The 15,786-nt window shown below is 46.2% G+C and overlaps 1 protein-coding gene across 1 annotated transcript in view; it reads left to right on the plus strand.

The window, feature by feature from the left end:
* TNFRSF11A (TNF receptor superfamily member 11a) overlaps positions 1 to 15,236 on the plus strand; it is a 32,591-nt gene extending 17,355 nt beyond the window's left edge. Inside the window, exons 8-10 of the mRNA XM_036245443.1 lie at positions 1,378 to 1,430; positions 2,923 to 3,670; positions 14,932 to 15,236. Of these exons, the coding sequence (XP_036101336.1) occupies positions 1,378 to 1,430; positions 2,923 to 3,670; positions 14,932 to 15,236 (1,106 nt within the window). The remainder of the gene's footprint in view (positions 1 to 1,377; positions 1,431 to 2,922; positions 3,671 to 14,931) is intronic.
* Positions 15,237 to 15,786: the final 550 nt, after the last annotated feature.

Below are 15,786 nucleotides of genomic sequence, written 5' to 3' on the forward strand. Positions count from 1 at the left end.
GATGTTCTCTCATCAATGTTTCTATCTCTCTCACCCTCTCCATTCCTCTCTCTCTAAAAATCAATAAAGAAAAAAAAGTTGTAAAATAAAATAAAAATAAAAATCAATGAAAAAATATCCTTGGGTGAGGATTAACAAAAACAAACAAACAAACAAACAAACAGAATCCTTTGTGCCTATTTATGTCTAAGCAAACAAAAATACTCTTGGGTCAGGAGACTGACAACTCCTAAACCATCTGTCCGTATTGTGTAGGTTCTGGGGGTCAGGTACAGGAGTGGCATTGTTCCTAGAATATAAACATTTTTAATGTACCCAATGAAAAGAGACGAAACGTTCAGGTCAGCGGTGGAGAGAGTTTTGATTGAGGTGTTACCTTGAAATATGAATCTAAAATTATGAAAACAAGTTATCTTATGCTCAGTAAAATGTCAATGCTCATTTTGAGAATGAATAACCAAGTGTAATCTTTTTTATTGCAAATAACTTTTGTACCAAAAAATTATTTGATAGTATCTTTTTATATCACATCATGGTTGACTTTTATACTATAAAGCTAAACCGTGTAATTTTAAAGAAAGTATTCAAGGCTTCAATAAGTTTCCTGAAGATATTTCTCAATGCTTAGATAGTCACTTCATTCTCTTTTGAAGCACTGTTGTCTCACCATCCTTTCCCATTTTCAGCTGCTCACTTGTTTATCTTGCCCACCTCTGCTTTGCTGTGATTTGATCAGTTCTCCCATGTTATATCCATGGGCTTCGTGAAACCCTGCATATCTTGCTAGTTCCATTAACACTGTGTTACCTCATGGCACACTGAGCAATTAAAAGATGGATTAAAGAGGGAAGATGGTGATTGATGATGCCAGTGTTACGCAGAGAGCAATGTTAGTCCAATTTTTAAAAGTGTATTCATTATTGAGTATTTCTATTGAATACAGCTTCCCTTCCCTAATAACATCCTAACTGGGGATTTGAATAATGCATGTTCAGATGCTAGAGACCACTCATGCAGCCAAGTCTTGTAGTTAAAGGTTACTTGCTAAGGGATGGAGAACGTCCGTTGTTCTAGCAGCAGCCCTGACACCCTCAAACGTGCCCATAGGTATTCAGTGGGACATTAGTGGATCATGGTTTGCTTCGCATGGATCAGAAAGTTCTGTTTTCAATGGGAGGAGGAGGGGTAAGATGTCTTTATAGTCGTTAAATTGGTTGATTTTCTTTTGAATGTTTTCACTCTCAGGCACTCTCTCTGAAAGGCTTGTAGAGGGTTATGTTTAAAGACGATATTAAATTGACATAGTGGTCAGTGATATTGAATTAGAAACAGGAAATAATAATTGCAAAGACCTTCTCCTTCCTTTGTTTTTTCTAGCTAATTTGTGGCGCTGGGTCAATGAGGCTTGCGGCGGCCTAAGTGGAAATAAGGTAAATGTAAAAGTCTCAAATGCCTCCTTGAAGTGTTTTTAACAATTAGGCTGAGATAGTTATTAGTCAACTATTGAGCCCCATTGTGTTAAGAGGAACCTCCTTAAGGGGATGGGACCCCAAATCCCAAGGCGGATCCCCACAGAATAACCCAAAGCCCGGGTCAGTACTCATTCTAAATGCTACTTTCTTGGTCTTGCATTCTATTTCTGCCATCTGTGTGTACAGATGTTAATTGTATTATTTTTTAGTGCCAATCTTGATTGCCTGGTATACAGATTCCTACAAAGAAAGAGCTTCCATTTTCCTTTACTTTGTGGTGATTTTGGTAACTATTAATTTTTTTAAAATATGTTTTTATTGATTTTTAGATAGAGAGGAAGGAAGAGAGAGAAACATTAATGAGAGAGAAACATAGATAGGCTGCCTCCTGCACGTCCCCTACTGGAGATCGAGCCCCAGACCCAGGCCTGTGCCCTGAGCTGGAATCGAACCTGTGACCTCTTGGTGTATGAGAGGATGCTCAGTCCACTGAGCAACACCCGCTGGGCAGTAACTATTTTAATATAATTTCAAAATTATAGAGAAGCAGTGAGAATAGTACAAAGAACGTCCACTTCCACTATTTTCAGGCCCACCAATTGTTTATACCTGTCACACTGCTTTATTCGCATTCTCTTTATTATGTGTATATATTTTTCTCGGACCATGTTAGACTGAGTGGCAGACATTGTGTTCCAATGCCCTTAAACATGTCATTGTGAATTTCTTAAGAACAAGGACATTCTCTTACAGAACCAGAGTTCACTGATCAAAATCAAGAAATTTAATAGTGGTGCAATACTATTAGCTAACCCACGTTTGATATTAAAACATCACCAGCTATCTCACTATGTCCTTTAGATCTATTTTCTTAGATATAAAAAGATATATATTTTAAACCACATGCTCACACTGATTTCTCCAGCTCCTGTCCCAGCAGCACGTTCTAATGTCTCCTTGTCCGGTAGCTGAATAGTGTCTTCCTCCCCGGTAGAAAACCAGCCTCCTATTATTCTCAATAGATTTATTCACTTGCTCAGTCCCAGAATACATAGAAAGTAGTTTCAGAATTACTAAACCTACCACAGCAAAAAAAACAAAGCTAGTAACTAGGGTTAAGTATTTGTTTAGAGGTTTTGTTTTTGTTTTGTTTTTGAATTTAGCTTGCGAGTCTGTAGTCAAAATGCCGTGCTGAGGGGTGCCTCGGGCCGGCTCCTGCCCTTCACTGTGCACGTGCTATTCGCGTAAAAAGCAGATGCGTTCACTGGTTTCTGGTTGCTCCATGTTAGGGTTCTCCCCACGCTGCAGTTTCAAATAACACAATATAGGGGGTGCTCCGTCTGCACTGGTTAGGGTGGGAACGATGGCTGTAACACCGTTTTCAGCAGCGTTTGGCAGAGCTGTTCTAATAACGGGGTGTCAATGCCTGCCCCCTGGATTTTCTCCGCAGGCATCCTCGGGCAACGATTTCGGGGGCGCTCGGGTGGAAGCCGCGAGCCCACGCGAGCTCTGCGAGGGCGTCCTGCTGCTGACCCTGGAGGAGAAGGTGTTTTCTGAAGACACGTGCTGCCGGGACCCGGGTGTCTGCGGGGCCCCCTGTGCACAGGTGGGAGACGCCGGGATGCTCACCTTGGTCAGCGAGGTGGAGGGGGACCCCTTCGAGCAGATCCCCATGGAAGACGAGTACGTGGATAGGCCCCCCCAGACCGCGGACTCTTCGCTGTGCCTCGCCCAACCTGGAAGCAGATCTGCACCCCCTTTCCCCGAGCCCCTGGAAGTGGGGGAGAATGACAGTTTAAGCCAGTGCTTCGCGGGGACCGAGAGCCTGGCGGATTCCGAGAGCTGCCACTTGGCCGAGCCCCTGTGCAGGACTGTTTGGATTCCCATGTCCTCCGAAAAGTACTTACAAAAAGAAGTGGAGGCTGGCAACTGTGCCCACTGGGCCGCCTCCGGCTCGGCAGATGGCTGCACAGGCTGCGGGGACCTTCCTGGGGAGGACGGGGAGCCCCTTCTGGGCTCCCGCGAAAGTGGACCCTTGCCCCAGTGCGCCTATGGCCAGGGCCTTGTGCCCGAAGAAGCAGCTGACCCGGCAGAGGGCGGAGGCGAGCCCGGGGCTGGGGCTGATGCGAGGCCTCCCAGCGCCAGCAGGGGGGGCCCTGGGTCTGGAGGCCCCTCCAGTGACCAGCCACCTGCATCTGGTAAGTGACTCTCTTGGTCTTTCCCTTTTGAGCAAAAAGGCCTGTTCATGGTGCGGAGTTTGGGGACAAGTGTCACAGACCATTTAGGGAAAAACGATCCTAAGGTAGGAAAAATTCAGCGCCAGCATGTTCTTTGCGAAGCCTCTTTCCAGGACAGGTTGTGGTTTGGTCCTCGGGTTGGGTTTGTGGACTGTGCCCATTGTCCTGTGACTTTACCCTCTGCCACGGGGGTGTCTCTTCGTTTCTTCGTGTCCCTTTCGTGCTCAGGCCTCTCATGATGGAGTTAGACCTCCAAGCACTGACCCCCCAGAGTCAACACTGACCTTGGGACTGGCTGACATCTAGGTATTCCTTCAGATTTCTAGTTTGCTGGTGGTTGTTTTAAAGCAACCTAGGCCTCAAATCAGCCCCCAATAAAGCTCTTATACATTTCAAGGGGAACAAACAAAATTGGTTAATCTTTCATTCATTAATTTTTATCAAGAGTGGCTTGTTGGTTCTATACCAAGTTGAGGCAGGAGAGCGTCCTCGAACGCTTTCTGTGAGAAGCCCCTTCTACAGCCACCGCGTAGAATAGACTTAGGCCACCCAGAGGATAACGTCACAATTTAAATCATCATAGACATGCATCACTGCACCACTGTTTGAGCATGAATACCCACCAATTATAATAGTACAACCTTTTTTTCAGGAGGGGAAAACATCCTCTGTCTTATTATGTGGTTACAAGGAGCTGTGCTGCTGGTGGTGAGGGCTCCCTCTGCTCACTGTGGGGGTGGGCGAGAGGTGGTGTGTCAGGCATCTCTTTGAGAATATTCTGGAAGCTATAGACACTCTCCAGAAAGATGGATATATACTATTTAAGGGGCTACTACACAGAATCCTCCAACCCTCTCCCCACTCTTCCTGCACAGAATCCCATCCATGGACCACCTTGACCCTCAGCTGTTTTTCTTTTTCTTTTTTATCCTCATCCGAGGACATTTTTTCCATTTTTTGTTCAGATAGAGTGGGAGGGAGAGAGAGAGAGAGAAACATCGATGTGAAGGGACACATCGAGTGGCTGCCACCCACACAACCCAACCAGGGCTGGGAACAAACTGCAACCGAGGTACGTGCCCTTAGCGGGAATCGAACCCGGGTCTCTCTGGACCGCAGGTGACTCTCCAACCACTGAGCCAAACCGGCCAGGGCTGTTTTTCTTTTGCTTTCCTGCCCCTTATTTACTGTAAGTGGTGCTAGCAGCTGGTCTTTGAATGATTTCATAACCCTGGGTAGTTCGATCCCTGCCCTAAACCCAGAGACCTTTGCCACTATGGCTCCTGACTTACTTAAAGATGCACTTTAACCAGCTTCCTACACTTTGTGGTTTTGCTACAACCACACACATTCACTGATGTGTAAATTCTATAATGTCAATTCTCAGTCAGACCCAGAGGAGGAGATACGTTTGGGGCTATTTTTCAAAGAACTGATGTGTTTTTCCTTCGGAACATTTTTCAAAGATTTTAAGGATTTCCTTTAGTACAGTTGAGCTCTCGTGTTCTGTTTCTCTTTAGTGGTGACTTTTCTTCCCACTGGTCACTGAGACATGCAGAGTACTAGTCAGGGGAGTGGGGAGGCAGGAGCTCAGGGTGGCAGAGGCCACGTCTCGGTGACGCTGCTGGGGGCAGACCAGCTTTTCAGGTGGTGGCACCAGGAAGGGGCCGTTGGCCACTGTGTGAAAATCATCGGCAGTTCCTGGAAGACCAGTGTTGGCCACATTTAAGGAGATCTTTCTTTTCTTAGTGCAATGCAGGGCGAAGCCAGACCTGTGCTCTCCCTTGATGTAAACAGTTAAAACGGTGCCCTTGTCTGTTTTTCATTATCTTTTATTTCTCCAGCTCGAAACATCTGGGCATGGAGGGAAGGGAAAGAAAACGTATGCCACCAGCTAAGTGGCGTTAGTTTGCAAAAAGGGTAGGTTGTCCTGCCTGGTGCTTCGCCGTGCAACACCTCCGTGGGGTGCCACCTGCGATGCCAGCAGCTGGCCAAGTGCATGTCGCCCGAGATGCAGCGGCAGCCAGACTGACTGCTGAGGCTGTTCCTTCCATAATTATTTCTACATGAGCAGGCATTCTGGTTTCGGGTTAAAATAGCACTTTCTCATCACTGCTTTTAAAATATGTGTCACCATTTCTGTTCTGTAAAATGTGTGAAAGAGGATGAGGTTGGGAGAAAATTAAGAGGGGGGGCCCTGATCTTATTTGATCGTCCAAAAGCCATTGTGCTCTCAGGATTTGAAGTGGCATTTTTTATTGGGTGTTAGATTTTTCTTTGTGAGTGTTTTAAAAACGTACAACCAAATGAGTAATCATTTCCTCAGCAGGGAAGAATGTCTCTTTTGCACCCAGCATTTTTGAGGAGACCGATGGTTCTTTAAAGAGCCCTCTAAGTCTATCTTTTCAAAGTAATACCCAATGCCAAGGCTACTTTAGCAATGGTATAACTTTCAGTAAAGACCAGTGAGAATTATTAGCAAAGACCAATAAAGGGGGAGAAACATAGTTTTGGTTATATCTTACATAACCATGTCTTAAATTTACATTTTACATCATTATCCTTTTGACATGATGGTGGTTACCTTGGTTACAGCCCTTTTGCCTGGAGTTTGGGTAATTCTCACTGTATCTAGAAAATGATTTCATGCCAAAGAAAAAAACAACTGCTTATATTTTTCTTATTTATTCTTGTGTTATTATTTATGAATTATTATGTTCTTTTGTTTAATCCCTTCACCTTTTCCACCCGGCCCTCCCCTCTGACAGCTGTCAGTCTGTCTCTGTTTTGTTTGTTAGTTCATTTTGTTCATTAGATAGCACATATGAGTGAAATCATATGGTTCTTGTCTTTCTCTGACTGACTTATTTCACGTAGCATAATACCCTCCAGGTCCATCCATGCTGTCTCAAAGGGTAATATTTCCTTCTTTTTTATGGCCAAGTAGTATTCCATTGTGTGCATGTACCACAGCTTTTTTATCCACTCATCTACTGATGGACACTTGGGCTGCTTCCAAATCTTGGCTATTGTAAATAGTGCTGCTATGAACATAGGGGTACATGTATTCTTTCGAATTAGTGATTCGGGTTTCTTCAGATATATTTCCAGAAGTGGAATTGCTGGGTCATAAGGTAGTTCCATTTTTAATTTTTTCATAAAATCCTCACCCGAGGGAGGGAAAGAGAGAGAGCGAGAGAAACATCGAGGTGAGAGAGACACAATGATTAGTTGCCTCCTGAACGTCCCCCAACCCCAGGGAACTGAACCACAACTGAGGTACATGCCCTTGACCGGAATAGAACCTGGGACCCCTTGGTCGGCAGGTGGATGCTCTAACCACGGAGCAAACCGGCAAGGGCCCATTTTTAATGTTTTGAGGAAACTGCACACTGCTCTCCACAGCGGCTGCACCAGTCTGCATTCCCACCAGCAGTGCACGAGGGCTCCCTTCCTCCACACCCTCACCAGCGCTTGTTGTTTGTAGCAACTGCGTATAATTAATGTGTCTAGAGCTGGCCAGTGACTTGCTTTTGGCTCCTGGCATCACTTGGTTGGTTCAGCCACTCCTGAGCTGGAGTGATTTCTGTTTCTATTTACAGGTCCCACAATGATTCTTAATGAACACTTGCTACATATTTGTGTTTCTACCAAATCTTTATTGAGGGTCTACTGAGTCATGGAGACTTGGAAAAGCCTGGGAAACAAGTAGGGACTGAGGTCGGGGAGGGGACAACACAAAGAGAACCAGTACTTTGAGAAGGCAAAGCCGCCTCTCTCTGACCCTGGTCTGTGGTCCCCTCCACCCACTCACCCACCTATGTTTTGCCCAGTGTCAGCCCCTTTTAGCAGAAACACCTCTCACTGTCTCGACATGGTTCCCTTTTCCAGAGCACACAGTTCCTCTTGCCCTTCAAGTTCCAACTCAAGTGCTCCTTCCAAACCAGGGATGGCAAGCATGCCGCTGTGTGGCCACTGTCCCCTTCTCTGCCCCCGGCAGCCCTTCACAGTGCGTCCTGGAGTCTTTCTGACCGAGCCTGGCACACTTGAACCTCTATCAATTACCCATCTCTTGGGAGCCACAAGCAGTCTTAGGAATTACCATGACCTTTGCCACACCTGATCTTTCTAGTCTCTCCCAAGGTGGCTTGGTCACTGTATGTTAAGTGAGTGTTTATAAGCATCTTCATTCATTCATCCATCTGATCACGAATAACTAGAGAAACAGAAATCAGAGCTCCCTGCTGGTTCCCTGACTCACCCTCAGCTTCCCACTTCCTCCACGTGTTCTGGGGAGCGGGGATGGAAGGACTGGCCACCCTGGGCAGACCCAGATGTCCTGGGTAGAGGGCGCACAGACCCAAGTGGCACAGGTTGCCAAAGCCAATGCCCAGCCCTCTTACTTCCCCCATCCAGGCTCCCATCCCTGGTTCCACCCTCTCTTGAAGTGACTATTTTTGACCATCCATTTCCATCCTCAAAGAGCAGATAAAGATTTTCCTACCCCAATTTTCTTCCTTTTTCTTCCCCTCCCCTCAAGCGATAGACATTCCTCTACTTCTTTCTTCGCTCTCCTATCGGAATGCTGTCCACTAACTGTGCTTTAGTTTTAGCTACATACTGTAAGGGCTCATTGATCCTGTACGTTCAAAATATTTTATAATTTTGTTATTTGGTAATAACACTGAGCATTCGTTGATGCTAAAAGTCAATGCACTATTTCAAAATATATGAAAAATTAATTCCCTGATACTTTGTTTAATTTAGTCCTGCTTCCCTTCTCTCTGTTCTAAGGGGGCTCACTGTGGAACTGCTCCACTCATTAGCCATTGTAAGTAATTTTCAAGCCTGATTCAGAATGGAAGGAACTATTGAATACTGCTTGCCTCCCTTATCATCATACACCCGTTTCTTCCAAATGCCGAAAACAGAGCTCGCATTTTCATCAAAAGGAAAATCATATGAGAAGCATATGGACTAAATATAAAACCAGTTTTTAAGAAATTCCGAAAGCATTCAGTGTAGCCTGGGTAGCTGGCGCGTATTCGTGTATATTTTTAGCTCTTTCCCTCGGAAGAATATCTAAATGACAGTTGGATGGTCTTATTTGCTGTAGTTCTTGTGATTTAATATTCATACATTATGCATTTGAAACAAGATAATAAGCTTTTGAGAAGAGAAGTGTGCATTCCCTTGCTGGAAAATGTAAATTCCATCAGGGATTGAGTTCCTAAAATAAAGCTGCTTCTTTCTCTCGCCTGTAAAAGCAGGGGGCTCCGAGCACCTTCTGGGCACCGGGGGCCACTTTATTTGTTCATTGTTTCTGTTGAACTAAAAGCTATTTTTAACTTTCTCAAGTTACCGGAAAATTCTTCTAGTTAAGTCACCTTAAATATTCAAGTTAGTGCAAGCTAACTAACCCATTTTGAATGTGAGAAACTCTTCAAAATGTCTAATTTACTAAATATCCTCATGTCCTCCTGGCTCCCAAATCATACTCTGGGCGGCGGTCAGATAGAATTCCTTCAGCCAGCGTAGGAGTGTTGACCTCCTGCTTGTCTGACTGCAAAGTCTGCACCTGAAACCACGCTCCGTCCCCTTAAATCGCCGCCCGGGACGCTGACTTCCTTTGTTTCCTGTGTGTTGGCGAATCTTCGGTGTGCCACAGAACAAGGGTGAACGCAGGCCCTGGAGACTCTGCTGCTCTGCTGAGCAGGGGGCAGTGCCCGGGCCAGGCCCGGCGGCTTCCACGGACAGGACACCGGGGTCTGTGTGGTAGGTGATGGCACCTTGGCCTGGGGTCCCCTCTCCTCTGCCTGTTGTTTCAGAAAGTTACTGTTTTTGCTCTCACTGATTCTTTTCTGAAGAATGCTCTTTCTTTCACATGCCTCCAACCCTGTTTTTTTCTGCACGTGAACTAAAGTGAAACCACATGCCCGGTAGGGAAAGCTGTCAGAAAGGCAACTGAAGGGGACGAAGAGGGAGATGCAGGGCCCTTGTCTTCCTAGAGGCTCTATGGACTGAGTGCCTCAGGCCCCTTTGTGGCATCATCCACACCCTCCTTTCCTTTTCCTAACCCCCTTACCAGCTACCAGCAAGAGAGGAGTCTCCCTTAAACAGCAGAACATCCTAGAGCTTCCTTGGCACTCCGTGGAAAGAGTTACTCCTTTGGGGCCACGTATCAACTGCAGAAACCATGGCAACCATGCTGACCCGGAGGCCCCGCAGCACCCACCTGGGCATGCAGCCTGCTGGCATGGTGGCCTACTGATAGGCCATCCTGGACCTTGCCCTGGATCAACTTGCATAACCCTATAAAATCTTTCTGTTCTGAAAGAGTGAAAACACATGGGAAGGAATCATTGTTTTTAAGCAAAGGACAGTTGAGGATTGAGGGATATTATAGGATCAGGATATCACCAACTGAGTCTCAAAAACTGGGATCTACTGGAGTCTACATTCAGCTCGAAACCTACTTGCGTGACAAGAAATGAGAGCATGGGGTTTCATGTAGACATTATGTAGATGAGTATTCAAACCAGAGACAGAATGATGGACTGTTCTGAGAAAACAACAAGTTGGTTAGATTTCTAGAGGAAATCTAGACATTGAGATTCTCTGAACAAGACAGGGATGGGAAGGCAGCAGTACTGCTCTGTTTCCTGGGGAGTTCAAGAGCACCAATGCTACATTCTGGGACTAGTAATGCCTTCACTGCACCTGTGACCAATTATTTGCTGTTTCCCAAGTATTTTCAAATCTATCATCTCGTTTGACCCTCATGCTGTCCTGCCAGAGTTCACACATTCATTTATTCCTTCATTTCATATTTATCAGTGTCTTCTCGGGTGGCTGCACCTTGCCAGGCTAGATGAGCTTGCAGATTGATGCTCATTTCCTAAACGAGCAGACCGAGGTCTGGACAGGTGTTAGGTGGTTGGCCCCCATTCCAAGGCTAGCGGAGGCGGAGCCGGACAAGACCAGAGAACTTTCAGACCCTGCACTCTCCTCTGTCCCCTCCCTCCGTCTCACCCTCCTTTACTCAGCCAGCCAGTGAAACCGCCATCCCTTTAGTCACCTCTGCTCTGCAGAGACCAAAACGCCAGGGTGGCATCGATGCTGTTGGATTATTTGCACACGAGTCTGCACTAGGACAAGCCATGAAAGGATGTCAAATGCGAGAGGGGAAAAGGCAGCATACCTGAACGCTCACGGGCCGAGTACCTGCAAGCTGGCATCGGCTGTGCAGCCTGCATGAAGGGAGCACCCAGTGACTCCAGGAGGGGTGGTGTCGTTTTCTATCACTATTATAACTGTGACGGGTGCTCTCTGTATCTCCATTTAACCCATAGATTGGCCCTCACACTCCTTTCCCTCTGTAAAGCCAGCTGACCGCAGCTTGCGCACACTGATCACTATAAGTAAGGGGTCACTCTGGAATACCCAGGCCCTCTGCTGCCGCCTGGAGGGTGACCGTGTTTCCTGAGCTCCGTCCTGAGAGTGTGAGCTGATCCGGTTGTAAGTCTAAAAGCAACTGTTACATTAACTGGTGCAAAGAAAGGTGGATAAGCATGAGAATTGTTTCTGTGGAAACTGTTGAACACTCCAGGACAATTATCAAAAGGAGTCCCTGAAAATTTTTGCTACTGAGGTTGAGGAGCATGAGACAACAATGAAAGATTTGAGGGAATAAAACTCTGGGAGGATTCTGTACTTAGACTGCTTGGCAAGTGACTTAGTTCTCATTCCACTTAAAAAAAATCAAAACAAAACCGGAGATTGTAGGCAAAGCATTCAAGGTGTAATCGATCCTGTCAGTAGCCCTTTTCCGAGAGGAACAGGCCTCGGTTCTACATCAGAAACTTGGTGTTGAAATTTTTACAGCAAGAGGAAAGTGGCTTGACTATCAGGAAAACATGCAGGATCCATCCTGAGTAGCTCCTTGTTACTCAGTGTTTCACCAAATCGTTCTTTATTAATAGAGAAAATTAGATTGGCCAACACTTGTGCAATATCAAAACATGTCCAAGTTATAAGATATTACCTTCAAAAAGAGTGATGCTAACTAAGAGCATCAATGGGGGAAAAGCCCAGAGCAATACTCCTAAGAGGACAGGCTATGTAATATCCAGGGCCCAGTGAAAAATGAAAATATGAGGCCCCTTGTGCAAGAATTAGTAAGAATTTCAAGATGATGACAGCAGAGTATTAAACCAAGTGTGGGGCCCATCTGAGCACTCCGTGTGACTAGCAAATCAGAGCTTTTACAAGAAGTCCAGTTGGTACCAGTTTACTATTCATAAAAGTCAGCATGGAAGGAATGGACTTGGACTTGATTAAGGTTGTTTTTGTCATTAATTGTACCTTTGATAAAGAAACGCGTAAAGAATAAAATTGTTTGAGAAGCTCATATTCTTTCTAGGTAATTTTCTTTACCTCCTAACCATCAGGAATGTGGAGGCCTTGTTCTCGTCCCCCCCCCCCCCCAAGAATAATATTCTTTATCCAATCTATAAATCAAAGGATTCTGAAATGTTTAAATATATCTTTTAGGCAAAGGGTTGAGATCCATTTGAGGGAGAAAAAAAAAACAAAAGAATATAGACCCTATAAGTTACATCAAAGATAGTGTTTGCCGTGAGGTATTGTTTCCATGCCATTTGGCATGGCATGAAATTCTTAAGGTGAAAAATGTCACACAAATTCTTGTGTGCAAGATGATGGTAAAAACATGGGTTTTTACCTGAGTTCAGACAAACTGAAGATTCTGACAAGGAAAGAGGTCAACAACAGTGGATTCACGATGATCTGTTGGAAAGTAATATTTTGAATGATGGAGAAATCACATGTAGCATGACGTAAAGAGATACATCTCAGTAGGAAAGGAAGAAAAAGAGGTGAGATCAAATTTTAAAATGTACGTCAATCACCCAGTGGCGAGGATGGCCTCTGTGTAATTTTACACTGGATTGGAGAACACAGAGCCAGCAGTTCGTGACTTGTAATAATTAAAAACGAAAGGAACTATGCTGAGAAAATCAGACTTCTAAGCAACCAATAATCACTGGTTTTATTACGTAAACATGGTCTATTTTAAATGAGAATAGAATGTGAATGGTATATGCACGTTTTTAGTTTCTCGCTTTGACTTTTTCTGTAACTAACTAGTGATCCCTTAACCAGGGGGACTTCTGTGTCACCATGCTTGCTCATTCTGCTGCCACCCCAGTAGGAGTCCTTATATCAGCCCTAGTCAGGAGTTGCTGAGTTACTTGAAGAGTCATTTAGAAGTTCACATCTTAAACAGCTCTTTTTAAATTAAAACATATAATGTACATTCACACACCAAAGATTTTTTAGTATCGGGTCATACGTATTGGCTGCTTATAGTTTCCTGAGCCTTCACTTACATTGACAACGGCATCTTAGCTCCCAGTTTCTATTTGTTTAGGGTGCAAAGAGAAATTATCAACATTTGCAAAACACGTTTGAGTGCAAAGTCCTTCTGGACTTTTAATGTCTTTTTGTTTTGTTTACTTTTTCCAACAGTTGCCTTGCCCATACCACACCAGCTCAGCAGTTAGGTGATGTGTTCTTTTGTTTTGTGTTTAGCGACTCACTTTTCATTCGATTTCCTCATGAGTTCAACTGGTAAAAACGTGCTTGAAAACTAACTTGGTAACTAGTGGGAGCAGAAAGGCCTAGACATACTAGAGAGCAGATCCCTAGCTTGGAGTTCACTGTCTGTTATGAGCACCTGCCAGTATATTTTAGAGGGAACCGAGAAGAACGTGGGTCAGTCTGGCTAGCTGGTGAATGGAAATACTATCTGGTCTCCCCCATGTTGCCTGGAGGGATATTAGGCAAATAAATTCCCTCACTACCCATCTGGGAATATACCCCATACGACTGTCTAAGGGAGAAATAGCGTGAGTCGCAAATCTTCCCATATGACAAATCCCTGCATTTTCATGGGCCACTGTGCCCCAGTCCCAGCTTCTCTACAGGTACCCTGTGGGTGAAGGGAAGGCTCCCCAAAGGGATATCCTGTATGTTGTTGGTATTTTAGACCATCCCAAACATGCCTTCCAAATTTGGAGAGGCTCTCTTCATGTGGTGTGGCAACAGAACCAAATTTATTTGTGTAAATCATTACTAAGCGGTGTCACATAGGGAAGAAAAAAGATGACGTTCACAGTGAGGAACCGCTTTGATGATCTCTGGTCAGACAAAAGTTCTGTTTGTGATGCTGAGTGTTGGGAGCACTTCTGTATCTGCTTGGTTTGCGGCATTTATTTTCAGTTTTCACCTGGGACATTTTTAGGGCATCATTCTTTTAAAATAGAAGAAGAATACAAGGTTGCAGTTTTCCTAGCATTTATGGAACCTCCTGTTTGTTTTCCAAAAGGCCCATTAATTAAAGACAAGCTAAATCCCGTGTCCCTCGGAGAACTGATAATAGAGCCCCACAGGGACAGAACACTCTTCAGTGTTCAGAAGAAAGGAGTGATTTATAGGATTGATTTTTCCCCCATGTTAGTCTTCTGAATCTCTTTCATTTTTTTCCAGGAGTAAAAAAAAATGTTAAGAAGATTGATTAACTTCTGCTAAATACTGAGCCCGGGTGGCCTGGTGGCCTTCCAGGGCTGAGCTGGTAGGGACCTCCAGGGAAGGTGGGAGGCACAAAGGCACCCAGGGTGACAGAGGCCTCAGATGTGAGATTGGTCAGAGAGGAGGCCGGGCTGAGGTTGGCTCCAGAGGCCTAACAAGGTGACAACCTTCCCTTCAGCCTTCATTTTCCTTCCTGATACGTTCGACCACGGCTTAGCCATTGGCGGTTTGCTGCACATGGATCACACGTGGACACACACACCCTGCTGTAGCATCTGAGTCTTGTCTGAGTCTACAGTCCGGGTGCGCTCCTGCCAGTACTCCCAGAATGCCATGCGGCAAGTGACAAAACTTGAGCAGGGCCCATCGTCTGGCTCGTCTTCCCTTGTCTTCACCCTTCTCTTTTCTCGTGTTTTCTTGTCTCCTGTGTCTCTCTCCCTTCCTCCTGGGCCTCAGGCCTGGTAAGAGCCTGATGCATTTAGGAGACATGTCGGGGAGCAGGGGCGGCCCTCACCCCTCCATTCGCTGGGAAACTTCCCTCTCCTAAGATCCAGTTCTCTTCTTGAACCGATGACTCACCCTCTCCGTGTTCTCTCTTCCTCTCCCTGTAGGAAATGTGACTGGAAACAGTAACTCCACGTTTATTTCCAGCGGGCAGGTGATGAATTTCAAGGGCGACATCATCGTGGTCTACGTTAGTCAGAACTCCCAGGAGGGCCCGGCGGGGCCAGGCGGAGGCGCCGGGGAGCCTGTGGGCCACCCCGTGCAAGAGGAGAGCCCGCCGTGCTGCGACTCGTTCGCGGGTCTCGGGCCGCGCTTCCCGGACACGTGTGGCGCCCCGGAGCCCGACAAGGCCTCGCGGCCGGTGCAGGAGCAGGGGGAGGCCGAGGCCCGCGCGCCCGGGGCGCAGCGCTGAGCGCCCAGATACCCACTGTGGCTCTCGGCGCCTCGGATCCCGGATGCCACCGGACCGGCCACGACTTCCCGGCCATCAGCTCATCCTCAGCGCCGGCACAACAGGGACCACGCACTTCCTCGGCGGCGCTGGCCACGTGGGCTGAGAGCACCTGCGCCGGGGCGGGGCGGGGCGGGGCGGGGCGGGGCGCGGCCGGGGGCGGGGCGGAGGGCGGGGCCCCGGATCTACGCCTTCACGCAGCTCCATTCGGTACTTCTGTGTCCCAGGGGCCCGACACGCTCTGCCCACTCTGCTCTTCGTAGAATCGGGGACTTTTTAAAAACGTAAATGTGTTATCACCGCTCACTGGCATCCAGTCACATATCAGCTAATGACTCAGGTACACGTTGCTCTGTTTGGTTGCTCCACTTTGTATTCCCTTTTATGGGTTTTCTTCCTGCCTCCCACCTGCCATTATCATTCATCAGTGCTTGGTCTCTTTATGACATCTGTTTTGATGGCGGTCCTGTTCTTTTTGGGTCTGTTTTTTCCCCCCTTCCTGTATTTGTAT

The sequence above is a fragment of the Molossus molossus genome, unplaced genomic scaffold, assembly GCF_014108415.1.
Source record: "Molossus molossus isolate mMolMol1 unplaced genomic scaffold, mMolMol1.p scaffold_m16_p_6, whole genome shotgun sequence".
Classification (NCBI taxonomy): domain Eukaryota; kingdom Metazoa; phylum Chordata; class Mammalia; order Chiroptera; family Molossidae; genus Molossus; species Molossus molossus.